Source organism: Muscardinus avellanarius (genome assembly GCF_963383645.1).
Source record: "Muscardinus avellanarius genome assembly, chromosome: 2".
In the NCBI taxonomy this organism is placed as follows: Eukaryota; Metazoa; Chordata; class Mammalia; order Rodentia; family Gliridae; genus Muscardinus; species Muscardinus avellanarius.
In genome coordinates this window covers 147756742-147772560 of record NC_137787.1, presented here as the reverse complement: position 1 = coordinate 147772560, position 15819 = coordinate 147756742, and the positions used below count along the sequence as shown (strand labels likewise).

The 15819-nt window shown below is 38.8% G+C and overlaps 1 protein-coding gene across 1 annotated transcript in view; it reads right to left on the bottom strand.

Moving 5' to 3' along the window:
* EPSTI1 (epithelial stromal interaction 1) overlaps positions 1-15819 on the bottom strand; it is a gene marked incomplete at both ends in the record, with an annotated part of 117846 nt that overhangs the window by 61102 nt on the left and 40925 nt on the right. Inside the window, 2 exons of the mRNA XM_080689464.1 lie at positions 3070-3143; positions 14996-15079. Of these exons, the coding sequence (XP_080545590.1) occupies positions 3070-3143; positions 14996-15079 (158 nt within the window). The remainder of the gene's footprint in view (positions 1-3069; positions 3144-14995; positions 15080-15819) is intronic.

Here is a 15819-nt window from a genome sequence, read left to right as displayed (position 1 = left end):
TGTATGTCTCCTTAAGACAGCCAGCTTTTTCTGATGTTTAGCTTCCCATATGCCTCCTGGACCCAAGGTAAAGTAGGGAGAGACAGGCTTTGGATTCTGCGACTAAAATGAGACTGATGCAGAGGTTAATATTACTCATTAACACCTCCCTCCCACACCATCACGTCTCCAATCCATTTCCTGGCCTACGTAGCAGTGGACAAGTATCTAATTCCCTAAGGAGCAAAGGAGAGGTCGAGAAACTTCTTTTTCACTCTTGATTCTGAGTCTTAAAGCAAGAAGCATCTGCTTATGATAAAGGCAGAATAATTTCAGTGACAGGTGAAAAACAGAGGATGCTCTGCTTAAAGAAGGATATGCTTTAAAGTGGTACATACAATATAGCTCAACATCTGAGTAACATCAAATTCTGTAAATGAGGGATAACAGTGTAGGGTGAACATCCCATATGAAAGTAGGAGGCTAGTTACTAGTTCTGGTAGAACCAGAAACCTATATATAGTCTCTACAAAATAAAGTTGTGTAATCTCTGTCCAACAAGGACCTCTGTGAGGAATATCAAATCTCTATAATGATCAGTCACTTTTATGCCACATTACATAAAATATTTTCTACAATCTTTACAACTGGCCTATGATAAAGATCTTATCACCCTTATTTTGGAAGTAAAAATCAAGTGACAAAACACTGAAGTTCAAGAGGTTTACTAGTTTGTCTAGGGTCACAGCTGAGGAACTGAACTAGGACTTAGAAGTCAGATCTTCTTGGTTCTAATTCCTCTACACTTAGGATTGAGATATAACCAGAAATATGGTTCTTTGGATTTTGTCTTCTTTTCTCTCTTGCTTTTTTCCAGTACAGGGATGGAACCCAGGGGTATTCTGCCTCCGAGTAACATACCCAACACTATTTTTTATTCTTTATTTTGAAACAGGGTATCACTGAGTTGCAAAGGGCCTCACTAAGTAGCTGAGGCTGTCCACAAACTGCCATCCTCCTGTCTCAGCCTCTAAAATGCTGGGATTACAATTGTGTGTCACCACACCCGACTGTTTTATTTTTTTCAATGAGTGTTCAACCAAGCTACTAAAAGTCAGGACATGCATTTATATTTAAAGACTACATAACATAACATATTAGAGGAGGGCATAAGCTCAACACTCCAACATATAGGCACAGGCAGTAACTTCCTCAACAAGACCTCCAAAGCACAGTAAATTAAAGCAAAAATTAACAAGTGGGATGGCATCAAACTAAAAAGTTTCTTCTCCTCAAAGGATACCACCAAGAACCTAAAGAGGAAGCCTACAGAATGGGAGAAGATCTTTACTAGCCACCACTCTGATAGAGAGTTAATATCCAGAATATACAAAAAGCTCAAAAGACTCTACACTAGCAAAACAAATAACCCAATCAAGAAATGGGTTACTGAACTGAATAGACACTTTACAAAAGAAGAGATACAAATGGCCAATAGATACATGAAAAGATGTTCTACATTATTAGCTATAAGGGAGATGCAAATCAAAATTATGCTGAGATTCTGTCTAACCCCAATCAAAGTGGCAAACATAAAGAAATCAAATAACAACAAATGCTGGCAAGGATGTGGGGAAAGAGGAACTCTTTTACATTATTGGTGGGAGTGCAAACTAGTTCAGCCGCTATGGAGATCAATGTGGAGATTCCTTAGAAAACTGGAAATAGATCCACCATATGATCCAGCTCTACACTCCTGGGTACTTTTCTAAAGGGGTTGAAAGCAGAGAACTACAGTAACATATGCATACATATGTTCATAGCAGCACAATTCGTAATAGCCAAAATATGGAACCAACCCAGGTCTCCATCAACAGATGAATGGTTTGCAAAATTATGGGAAATATACACAATGGAATTCTATTCAGCTATAAAGAAGAACAAAATCATGGGATTCACAAGAAGATGGAAAGACCTGGAGAACATACATTAAGTGAGATCAGCCAAACACAGAAAGAGAAAGGACATATGTTTTCTCTAATATGCCCAAACTAGGGAGCACTGGGGATACCAGAGGGACTCCAGATAATGGAGGGGAAATCTCAGTAAAGCTAGAATGGAAGGATAGGAGAGGAAGAAGGCTGAGGTTGATAAATGGAGGAGCTACATCTGAATATGTATAAAAGTATGAATATAGCATGGTTAATCTGGGCATTCAGTGTTGGGAGGATGAAAGGGGAATGGGGAGGGGGAGGGGCACCAAGCAGAGTCTAAATGTATACCATTTTCAATACGTTCCACTTATAAATAAGAGTAGAAAAAATAAAGACTGCATAACAGTAGATAATATATATATATATATATAATATGGCATATAGTAATTGCTATACTATGATGATACATGTAAACTGCTGTTCATTAATCATACTTGAAAAAGCTAGGCTTTTGGGAAGGTGAGACAAGAGGCTGGTGGGTTCAAAGCTAGCTTCAGCAACTTTGTAAGACCTTGCTTCCAAAAAAAATAAAATAAAATAGATCTGGGGGTATAGGTCAGAGGTAGAATGCCCCTGGGTTCAATCCCTAGTGCCCACAAAAATCATACTGGAAAAATTACTTTGGTATATGACCACCAACTAAGAGTTTTGAAAATAATTGCTAAATTGTATCTCGATTTCTGACTAGAAAAATACAATAGCATAACAGTCCTCAGTCCATTAGATAAATTCCTACTTAGTTTAGATTCTGCTTACATATTTCATGTCAAACACCCTCCTCCCTATATCAGATCTTGGAAGTTGACATATTCAGAAGTAACCTGAATCACCAAAGAATTAAGTCCTCTGTATTACTCAAAGTGGTGAATTCCTCAAATTTAGCAGAATTATGTCTAATCAATTGGCTACTAAAGAATACTATGGTCAGTACAGATGTCTCCAATCTTAGATCTTCAATGGCGAGAATTCAATGGCCTAATTAACAATAGCCAATAAGCCAATATCCAGTGTTTGAAATGTTACCATTATCTAGAATTTCAAAGCTGAATGAACAATGTGCCTATAAACGTCCAAATTTCTGGGAATAGAAACTTACTACTGGTGATGCTCTCTAAACGTTTCTCTTCTGAGGTTTTCTTGAAGTCGCTTTTTCTCTTCTAACTTATTGCTCTGAAATTGCAAACAGCAAAATATAATTAAGGAAAATTTAGGTAAAATCGTGATATTGAAGCTCTCCAAGGTCCAAAGTTTTTAGGTTCCAGTAGCCTCAAAGTCTAAACCTTGCCAGAGTCCTGAGACGAGCCGTTCTCAGAATCCCTGAGCACTACACCAAAAGCCAGGAGCCCCAATTTCTTTCATCACTCCTCTCTCCCAACTTGGCTGGTATAATCACAGAATCAACATTTCACATTTTTACTTTAGTTCAAATGATAGCAACACTTATTTTTTTTAAGCGGTGTTTTCAAAATGTTTTAATGGAAACATGAAATTTCCATACCAAGTATGTTAACTTAAGATTATAATAAATGGTTAAATAGTTCATACAAAATTTATATATACATCCACGTGCTACTAAAGTGTTCAGAAAAGATTTTCAATAAGCCAACCCAACTCCCTTCTGACTTAGATACTTAAAACTGTTGAGAAACTGAATAGAACATGACCTTAAAAAGACATCCACTTGAATAGAAAAAGAGTTCTTTTATTTTTTTAATTAGCTGTTTAGAGCACCTAGGAAAAAAAAGGATTTTGTATTTGATATTACTGTCACCATGGCTCTGGCATATTTTAATCCAATTTAAATAACCCAGAACACTTGGCTTTTTGCTCACCATGACACACTGTCATTTTTTAACTTGCCTAAGAAAAATAAGTAAAATTCTTAGGCAATAAATTTAATAGGGAGTTGAAACAATTTCTACAACACAGGAGAAATGTGAAGATTTACATAAATCTGAGAGAGAGGGAAGAGCTGGGTTTAATAAAAATAAAAAAAAAACCTGGATTTGCCGAAAGGTAGAGCTGTGAAGAGAATAATGGAAATCATCCCTCTTAAACTCTGCTATAAGTTTGGCTCCATCTTCCAAAGAGGGGAAAAACTGGTCATATTGTTCATTTCCATGAAAATCTTCTTTCATACAGAACTTTACCATTTTGACAGGCAAAAAGAGATGATGATTTGTTTCAGGAAAAAATTGAAATTTACTAGTCCAAGGGAATCAATTATAATGTAAGCAAATGGATTGTGAATGAAACAGAATCGTAAGAAGAAAACTAATGGAGAATTATAAAGCCAAGTAAACATGATTTTGATCTAGATAAAGTCCTGAATCATGACACCAAAAGTGTACCATTGTGATGAGCTCCCTATATTGCTGGGAGAAAATTATCCAAAGACAGCAAGCAGGCAGTAGGTATTGATTAAACCAATGTTAGGCACATTCCTTTCAGAATAATGAGAGCTTCATGAGCATCTAGAGACAATACTGGGCTCCTTTAGCAAGGTTGGAAACTGAAAAATAAAAGTCTTAATCTCTTTACTAATGGAGTCCAACTCACAATACAGTTGGACAGTAGCTAAATTTTACTCAATAAACAATTGTATATCCTGCAGCAGAAAATGACATCAAGTCATTTTAATACTGGAGTATCTTGAGAAATTGTATTCACATTTACCAACTTACTGCCAATTTGAGTATGCTAATCCAAGTATTTAGGTTTAGTCAAATTGTTTATTTCTTTCCATTTAATGGTGAGTTAAAGATTCAACCTAACATACTTACACACATATACAAATGCAGAATATAACGTATTTAAGAATGTGATATCCAGATGAAGAAAATATGGTACTACCTCCGGTCCACCATCACTGAATGACTTTAAGAAAATCATTTAATATCACTGAATCTCTTTAATCTGACAAACATTTATCCAATGCCTCCTAGAGGCTTCATATTGTTAGATACTGGTAATACAGCTAAAAACAAAGTTATGCCTATGCTAAAAAATTTGAGAGTCTAGCTCAAGATATAAACAAGAAAGCAATGAAGCCATTGTATTATGTTTAAATATGTTGGGGAGAGCAGTTTGCAAGCAAAGTAACAGGAACATATAGAAAAAGCACAAAAGCAGACCATTGAGAAATGCTCTCCATACAACCACATTCACCCAATGCCTTCTAAGTGTCAAGTCTCCGTCCTGGACACAGAGGGCAAGAAGTGGGATGACATTCACAGTGTGGTTTCTGCATTTTAGGAGAATGTCCTTTCTATGGAAAGTGGGCTCAAAGTTCTCTGCAGATTTTCAAAGGAGGATCACATGTTCAAAGCCAACCTCAGCAAATTATCAAGCTCTCAGCAACCTGGTGAGACTGTTTCATAAACAAACAAAAACAGGTCTAGGAGTGTAGCTCCAAGATAGAATGCCCCTGGGTAAAGTCCCCAGTACAATGCATACATACCACAGGTATAATAAAAAGTGGAAGCTGGGTTTGGTGGCCTACAATCCTAGTACTTGGGAGGCTGACACAAGGTTGCAGGTTTGAAGCCAGTCTCAGCAACTTAGTGAGGGTCTCTGTAACTTAGTGAGATCCTGTTTCAAAATTAAAAAAAAAAAAAGAAAATAGGGCTGGGGGGTATAGCTCTGAGGTAGAACACCCTTGAATTCATTCTCTAGTACCACATAATAAATAAATAAATAAATAAATAAATAAATAAATAAATAAATGGGTTAGGGTATAGCTCAGAGATAGAATGTCCCTGAGTTCAATCCCCAGTACCTCCCTACACAATATAACAATAAGAAGAAGAAAAAAGAAGGGAAGGAAGAGCAGGAGGAATAGAAATCTTAGAATCTTAGAGACAAATTTTAAACAAGTCAGTTTTTCAGGCAGAGGAAGATGGGTGGGAACAGGCCACTGTTGTACAAATTGCTCACTATCCCAGAGGTGCCAGCAGAGAGGCCAGAATGGCTAAGATGAAGCTGGCATTCAACTTGTCATGCTTTGCACACCAGCAAGAGGCCGCTTCAGCACAGCTTCTGTTTCTCTATTTCTCTACAAAGGTGTCATCTATCACCAGTCCATGAAGCTACCTGAATGGGAGAATCCTATTCTAATTTAATCAAAGTTAATGATGGGCCAGGAATGGCCCAGGATAGGGAAAAAAAAAAAAAAAGGCAATCCCATATCTTATAATGACTCAAAACACACAGACACACCAGAGGATATGCCAGTCTGGGGGACTCCGAGAAGCTCAAGAATAAACTGAAAGATTCCCGTGGAGAGATGGTGGAAGATAAGGCTGGGAAAGTAAGAAGGGGCAGGGATGAAGGCACTTGCATGGCAAGTGACAGAGTCTGGACGTCACCAAAGGCAATGAGAAGCTGTTGTGTTCTTTTAAGCAGGGTGTAAGCGACTCCCAAGACAGCAACATGGAAGGTAAGGTGCAGAAAGGGCCATAAATAGAAGAGATGCCTGGGTGGTTTTTCCGGTAATCCAGGTGGTGAATTATAAAAATCCCAAATCAAGGCAGCAGGGATAGAGAAGAAAAAAACAGACTAGAAAAAATTGCAGGGGACAGTGAAAAGAAGGATGATCATGTGGATACAGGTAGATGAGTAAGAAAAGTGAAGCTGCTCGAAGAGGGCATAGGACCAACATTCTGATCGCTCCAGATATTAAAACAAGAATTGATGAATGGGCTAGCATTAAATTAAAAAACTTCTGCACAGCAAAGGAAACCATTAGGAATCTACAGAGAAAGCCTACAGAATGGGAGAAGATCTTCACCACCTATCCATCAAAAACCTAGCATGTAAAATATAAAAAGAGCTTAAAAAGCTTAACTTTAAAAAATCAAGGAACCAAACCAATACATGGGCAACCTAACTGAAGAGTCTTTTTTAAAAGAAATGCAAAGCCAGGGATGGTGGCACATGCTTGTGATCCCAGCATTAAGGAGGCTGAAACCAGAGGATTGAGGTTTCACAAACAGTGTCAGCTACTTAGCGACGCCCTTCACAACTCAGTGAGACCCTGTTTCAAATATGAAAAGACTAAAAAATAGGGTAGGGGTGCAGCTTGGAGGTACAATGCCCCTGGGTTCCATCCCAGTACCACACAAAAAAAGAAGAAGAAATGCAAATGGACAACAAATACATAAAGCTCAACATCTTTAGCAATCAGAAAAAAATGCAAATTAAAATTACACCGAGGTTCCATCTAACTCCAGTAAGGATGGCAATCATCAAGAACACAAATAATAATACAGGTGAAGTTGTAAGGAAATAGAAATTCTAATACACTGTTGGTAGGACTGCAAACTAGTATAGTTGCTATGGAGATCGATGTGGAGGTTGCCCAGAAGATTGGGAATGTTTACCATAGGAACCAGCAATAGCACTCGTGGGCATTTTTCCAAAGAAAATTAAATAAGAAAATTATAATGATACTTGCATATCCATGTTCATAGCAGCACAATTGACAACAGGCAAATTATGGAACCAGCCTAAGTATCTGTCAACAGAAGAATGGATCACAAAACTTTGATATATACACACAATGGAATTTTACTCAGCCATAAAGAAGAACAAATTCATGTCATTGTTAGGAAAATGGTTAGAACTCAAGAATATAATACTAAGTGAGTACATCCAGTCTCAATACACAAGTAGATGTACGTTTTATTTGTGGAAGCTAGAGAGATATTCAGAAATAAGGGCAATATCAGATAGATCAGCAGAAACTCCAGAGAAGTGACTGAGGGGGGTTAGAGAAGGGAGACAAAGTCATAAAGAGTGTAATCGTTGAAACAATGCTATGAAAGTATATAAAACTACCAATTTGAATATCAAAGACATGCACGGGAGATGGAAGGGAGAGGAGGGACCCAATGGTGAGGGAACAAAGAGCTGTGTGCATGCATTTGTCAGACACTCTATATCCAAATATATATAAAATCGCAATGCACCAAATAAAAATTACAATAAAAGGAAATTTTAAAAGGGGGGAAGAGAATCATTTAGAGCATCAGCATGAGTGTGTGAGTTCAATTTTAAACCCACTGGATTTGAGGTGAGCATGCAGAATGTCTAGGCAGAAATAGCAAGCATGTAATTCAATACATGGTTGTAAGATTCCGAAATCTGGTCTGGCCTGAAGATATAGACTTCAGAAACCATTAGTATAAACAATAGCTAAATCCTTAAATGTGAAGGACAGGGGGCGTAGGCACAGAGATATCAGAGACTAATGGATGCACCCGGTAGAACATCAATAGTGGGAAAACAAGAGGGGAAAAAGATCAAGAGGGAATCAGGAGGGCTAGAATCAAAAGGACAGATTATTTAATAATTAATAGCTAAAAACAGAAAAGTCTCCATTGGATTTTTAAATCAAGAATATCATTTTTTTACCTTGGCTAGATCTGCATCAAAGAAATATTAGAAACAGACCCCAAACTCGGCCCAGCAAGAAACAAGTAAAGGGGAAGAGTCAGAGAAGTTGAGTTCCTAAACCAGCAGAGGACAGCATCAACCCGGAGAATCGATTTAAAGAGAGACTCTTTGGTTCAGGTAAATATGAAAGAGTTGGTCCAGGGACCAACACTGAGAACCAAAAGTGGCAGAGAAGTCTTTCAAAAAGTTGAACCACAATGTTTGGGAAAGAGGAGTTGAAGGTGGATGAAAATAGAGAATCTCTCTATTCTAAAATAGAGAGATTTTAGAAACTTGAGTATGAATATATACAGAGAGAGAGAGAAAGAGGGAAAGGAATGGAAGGAGAGAGAGAATGAGAAAGCAACAGGGGAAAAGGAGGCCTAACAGAGCAGCAAGGTCCTTGAGAGGAGACAGAAGGAAAAGTGAGATGAACACATGTGGAAGAAACCATCATAGCAGTAAAGAATGGCACCTTCTTATCCTTCCCAAAATGGAAGGTGGGTTGAAACATCAAGAGTAAAGAAGGAGAAAATGAAAGATATTTAAGACTTGATGGCCTGATTTCCTATCAAGTAGTGAATTAAGCCACATGCTGAAAATTAACGGAAAGTGGGGGAAAACGTGAAGTGAGCAGAGATCTTGGTAACTACGGCTGGACCTAGAACACAAAGGAATAATGCAGGACACTGGCCATTGCTAAAGACCTAGCTGAGACAGAAGCCCACATGTTAGGTATGAAGAAGAAAATTCAAACAAATTCATGTGTGCTTTTTCTCCACCAACGTCATTCATGTGGTTTAACAGAAATGAAATAATTGAGCCAGGCATGGTAGTGCATGATTGTAATACTCAGGAGGCTGAGACAGGAGGGCAGTCTGGGCAACTTAGTGAGGTTCTATCTCATAATAAAATAAAATAAGAGCTGAGGAGAGAGCTCAGAGGTAGAGTGTTTGCATAGCATGCACAAGGCCCTGGGTATAATCCCTCATATTGAAAATAAAATAGATAAGTAAATAAATCAGTGAACATTCAATGATCTCTATCCTTTCTTTATAAGAGGTCGATATATTAGAGTCAAATAAGATCGATTGTTAAAATACTTCTTTGCATTTGTAGTTAGGTTGAGGTACATTTACTGAGCTCACCAAGGGCATTGTACTAAGGATTTACACACAATTGTATCCTTTAGTCCTACTACTACCATTTTTATACTCATTTTACAAATAAGGAAAGTAAAGCAGAGAGGCTAACAACCCATACTGTTAGTGTACCACGCCTGAATTTTACAGATAAATATTCACACTCCAACATTAGACTAATTAACAAAATCATATTGAATTTCAAATAAAGGTTGGGACTAAAGTCCCCACCAATTTACCCACACACACACAAAAAAAACCAAAAAACAAAAACCTGCAGAATACAGGAACCATATTTCTTGGAAACACTGGTGTTTCTTGAATTATCAGAAATGGGGATGTTTCCCAGTTTATATAAACAATATTGAAATAATTTCTTCAGTGTCGAGTTTTACTCCTAAAATTATTCTAAGATTATTAGCCCTGGCTACTGCTTGCTTTCTAGAAATGAAAGGCAACAAGTCTGATTTCCTAGAGCTATGCCTATGTATGCATCTTTGCATCTAATATGCATAACTTAGATGCTGCTGGTTAGTTCCTACAGTACTATGCATTACAAATAACAATGTTTATTTGTAATGTTTCTCTGTCTATATAAAACCCAAAGACTTTCAGGACTCCAAATCACCTTGGAAGCCACAGCTTGGTGGAAAAGAGCAGGGAAGAGCTTTGGATGCCACTCATATCTCTAGCTGGTTGCTTGTGCTTCCAGAGGTTGTGATAACCAAAGAGGCTGGGAGAGTCAAATATAAGTATCTGCAAATAGCATAGCACCATATAATATAATGTCAACCTAGGTAGGGTAGGAGGCAAACTAAGATAAATCCAAAAGGCAGGGAAGACCTTTGATATGGAGGTGAAAGGTTTTCTAAGTGTGTGAATATCATGAAAGCCTGAAACAAATCAAATTATTACTTAATTCATCAATGTATAACTATGAAGGGAAAACTAGGTGGAGGTTTACTCCCAGGAGACTAAATTCAGACCGAAAGGCTTGCTGTGAAAATTTACAAAAATCTGGCTCCCTTCTGGGCAAGATCCATTGGCAATGAAAGCACCACACCACATTGGTACACTGCCTTCATTTTTAATGACTTTTTAAAAATTCTGATGCCCTTTTAATTTGTAAAACATTGTCCCTGCCTTATAGATCCTAGGAAGAGAAATTTATATATGATTATAAAACCACATGAGTTGCATTAATTTCTTGAGTTTGCTATGAACAACAAAATGACAATTTGAGTAGAGTAAGTCACATAGATTGTATTTCCAAGTTCTAGAGGTGAACCATCTAAAATGAGTCTAACTGGGCTAAAATCAAGATATCAGAGGGGTTGAATTCCTCTAGCTACTCCAAGGAAAATCAGTTTCCCTGCCTTTTCCAGACTCGAGAGGCCTTCCCCAGTCCTTGGCCAATGGCCCCTTCCATCTTCAAAGCCAGCAATGGGTAGGCTGCATCTTTCTCCTTCTGTCATCTCTCTCATCTCTTTATATCTTCTGCCTGCCTTTTCTAATTTCAAGGACCCTTGTGATTACATTGAGCCTAGGGGATATTGCAGGATACTACTTAAGGTCAGCTGATGAACACCCTTAATTTCATCTATGAACTTATTTCCCCTTTGCCACATAATATATTTCTAGGTTTTGGGGATTAGAATTTAAACATCTTAGGCAATGAGATGACATTATTCTGCCTACCATGTGAATGATAATCTCTTTTTGAATCAGTAAATGCTAGATACAATATGCCAGATATTTCATAACCTCCTTGTTCTCCCTACCTCTCTGAGCCTTGGCTTTGGGATGTGGGTGGCAGGGAAGGATTAAGAGAATTCTGCTTCCATTTAGCACTGAGCAGTGGGTGCTAGTCAACACTTTACAATCAACTCTAATAGAAAAGAAGGGGAGGTTGATTGGTAGCATCTGCTGATTTCTGTAGTGTAAATATTCCCCCAACAGTCTGTTTCAAGCTACCAACCTAAAGTCACAATAATCTTTAATAATCTATTCCCATGAGCCAGTCTGAGGTCTCTTCAGCACATCACTGGAAGTGCACAATACTATCCACATTCTCTGGTCCAGGGAATGCATGTTTGACAGAAGCAACCCAGGTATCCTCTCCAAATGTCTCTTCACCCGTAGCATAAACTCTTCTTGAGCTCTATTGATACAAGTGAATGCGAAAGAGCCCTTTATGCCTTTCTCTTCATTCAGGATCAGAGAACACCCATAAATGCCAGCAAAGCCTCATTTTACTCTCCACTTTCTGTTACACACGTGTCTGGAGACCCATCAGAATGGGATGCAGTGTCACTTGGTGACCCCTCCTAAGAGAGAAGGAAGACTGAAGGACAGTGTGGTCTTGGTCCCAAGTGTGACCGAGCTCGAGGTATCACTAGCTGCGGGAGGCCTCCTTGGCTCAGACTTCCTGGGCAGCAGCCGCTCTGCCTGGGGAGGAGGGCAGATTTTGCAGGCTGATGGCCATGTGTATGTTTGCTGCTGCACATTTTAAAGAATAAGTGCTCCATAAGCCTAGTCATTATGACTTCCCTTGGTCATTTTCACCCTGACAATGAGACACATGTCACTTCTAGAAGGCTAATGTGTACTTTTCTATTCGACACAAGTTACTAAATAAGCCTGTGTTTAGTGTGAAAAGCCATAGATTTATATACAATGGGATGGGCTGGGTCATGGTGGCAGGGCGAGCCAATCAGCCAGAGAAATCAAGCCTGTGGAAGGACTAGGGTAAACGACTTCTTTTGTAAGGTCATTTAATGCTTCCCAAACTTTCACATGCACAGGCAGCACCCAGGGAGCTTGTTGAAAAGCAGATTCTGATTCAGCAGGTCTGCGGTGGGCTCCAGCTTCTGCACCTCAACCAACTCCAAAGGATACCAATGCTGCTCATCCCCCGGCCACAGTTTAGATCAGAAAGGGTCTTCGGATAAGTCTCTCTCTCTCCATCTCTTACTTTCCAGATAACATTTGTAGTTATCATTTCAGAGAAGTCAATACAGTTAAGATTCCTATACGTTATGATTGCTACTAGTCTGGTATTACGGTATAACATGGAAAGGAGGGAATACATCTATTACTTAATGTTAAAGAACAGTTTCAGCTATACACATTATAAAAAATAAAAATTCTTATTATAAATAATAATAATTGTATGTTATCAACCCCATGAAGGAATGAGCTATAAACAACCCAGAGGATGGCCAATTATGGGTACTAAACAACAACTAATAAATGATTTTATGCCAGATGTGGCAGCACATGCCTGTCACCCCAGTACTTAGGAGGCTAAGACAGAAGAATTGTGAGTTTGAAGCCAGCCTTAGCAATTTAGCAAGACCCTGTTTCAAAATAAAAATAAAATAAGGCTAGGGGTGTGGCTTGAAGGTAGGTTCAATAAATAAGCACCCCTAGTAGAACACCCCTAGATTCTCTAGCAGCATGAATAAACAAACAAACAAACAAACAAACAAATGATTTTAGGATAAGGGCTGAAACACCGTAATTCTTCAGGATCTATGAGCCTCTTAATTCAGTTCCTGATGATGATTTTCTTGGTTCTACCTGAAATGCAGGCAGATGCTATAAAGAAAGCAGCTCCTTCATGATCACAGACCAAACAAATAGGAAGGGAAAAAAAGAAACTGGTAAAAAACAAAAACAAAAACAAAACACAAGAGAGTATGAGGAATAGAGAAGTAAGACACTGGGAAAGAGGTGAAATAAAATGAAGTTATTAAAATAAAAAATCTTATCAATGAAGATTTTTATTTCAATGGAAATGGACTGCTGAATCAAGTTTTATAAATAAAGTTGCTATTTCTTATTGTATGCCTTCAGCATTTTATTACAGTTTCTCATGTGCAAGTCTAGTCTTATCTCCTCCCCCAGAGCCTGTATCTCTATAGCAACAGGATGCTCTTAGACTTGAGAAGAAGTGGTGCTTATAGATTCATTTTACAGGCAGAGTTCAGAGAAGGTAGGGGGCCTGCCCAAGGTCAAACAACACAAAAGATACCTTCCAAGGGAGCCTAATCTCCTCCCAGCCAAGAAGAGAATTACTCCAGGGAGGGGAGGACTCCTATTCTCTCCCATTTGCTATCAGCTACCAGCTCTTGCCTTGGTCCATTCTAACTGGTAAAAACATCTACTACTTGATGACCTGGTTTAAATTTTGACTGACACTCAATCTTTAAGAGAAAACAAAAAAAGAAAGGAAAAGAAAGACAAGTGGACAGCAGAAGAAGCTGTATTTCCTTGACTTATAAGTGCAGAAGGTGTCAAATGTAGCAGCCAGCATCATGAGTCACTCCTGGCCCCAACTTCTAACACGTGAAACTCGCTTCACTTAGGACTTTGTGGAGAATGTGAGTAGGAGATGGGGAAGTATGAACAATACTACATCCTTCCTTCTTGTACAGCAGATGAGCAGATGAACCCTTCCTTTTTTTTTTTTCTGGCAGTACTGGGACTGAGCCCAGGGCCCTGCACATGTTAGACAAGTGCTCTACCACTGAGCTATATCCCCAGCCCCAGATGAATATTTTCAAGAGATTTTTTTTCTCCAAACCTCAGAACTCATATCAAAACTAAAACATCACTTTGGAGTTTCAAATAGATTGTATCACTAACAGCAAAATACAAATGCATACTTTTTCTTTTACGAGTAATAGAGCCATACTAAACTACATCACATTCAGCTTGGAAAATTCATTACTTGAATATGAATGTGACAGTTTACCACTGATAGCCATCATTACCATTGCTTGGCCTTTTGGCCGAATATAAAGCTAATTGTGTGTGTGTGTGTGTGTGTGTGTGTGTGTGTGTGTGAGAGAGAGAGAGAGAGAGAGAGAGAGAGAGAGAGAGAGAGAGAGAGAGAGAGAGAGAGAGAATGAGAGAGAATTTTATCGGGGATTGAACCAGGAGGCATTTACCTCCAAGCTATACCATCATCAGCCCAATTTTATTTTTTATTTGGAAACAAGGTCTTGCTAAGTTGCTAAAAGCCTCACTAAGTTGCCGAGGCTGGCTTCAAACCTTCGATCCTCCTGTCTCAGCCTTCCAAGTCCTGGGATTACAGGCATGTGCCACCATGCCCAGCTGGAGTTAATACTATGACCATTCACCTAAGACGTGAGTCAGTGTGCAGTGTGGTGAGGTGGTGTAGTGACACAGAACCTGAGCTTCCAGGCTGGACCAGTCAGCCTCCAGATGAATCCTTGTTCTTCTGATTACTGGCTGTGAGCCCTTGGGCAAATTATTGTCCCTCTCTGTGTCAGCTCCTCCTTTGCAAAACTGGATAATATCTACCTCATCAGATTACTGTGAGGATTAAATGAGCTGATATATAGAAAACATCCAGGAGAGGGCCAGGCACACAGCCCTTGGCAAATGTTAGCTCCTCCTCCTCCTCCGCCCTCTTACCTTCTCTCTCTGAATTGCCTTCATGTTTTGGAGCTCGGCTTCTTCAGCTTCCTTCTTAATTCTTATATGTTCTTCTCTTTTCAGCTAAATGGTATTGAGATTACAGAGGAAAAAAGCAGTTAGCATTTTTCATTCTGATCTTCTAGAACACAAAATTATGATGAAAGGCAAATTACAGTGTTGTTTGTGCTATACCTCACCATGATTATAGGGTTGTTACTCCAAGCTACTTAGATCACAGAGAATAGCCAGGCTACATCTCCTGCCTGTGAAATTTCTGTGTTTTTTTTTTTCTTGAGGGGGGTCATCTCTCTTCCTCTCCCTCTTTCTTTCTCCCCTTATCTTGTACATGCGTGGAGGGGCAAATGGTAGATAATGTTTCCTGATCATAAAACTCATAGTGTTCGTTATAGAAATCACAGGGCATTTTACATCATTTTGGGGGTAGCACTTCCATGACTGGCATAGGGCAAACAAAACCATATTTTTGGAACCAAAGCCTTCAAAATAGTAGAGTTAAATATTAATATAGCTGGGTGTGGTTGCACACAACTGTAATCTAAGTACTTGGTAGGCTGAGACAGGAGGATTGCAGGTTTGTGGCTAACCTCAGCTTCTTAGACCCTCAAAATAAAAAATAAAATAGGGCTATGGTGCAGCTTAGAGGTCAAATATCCCTGGATTCTATCCCCAGTACTGAATACACACACACACACACACACACACACACACACACACACACTCACACACACACACATATTAACTCCCTTACTTGATACATATATGGCTTAGATAAGAATTCTTAGACATTTCTCTCTTTACTT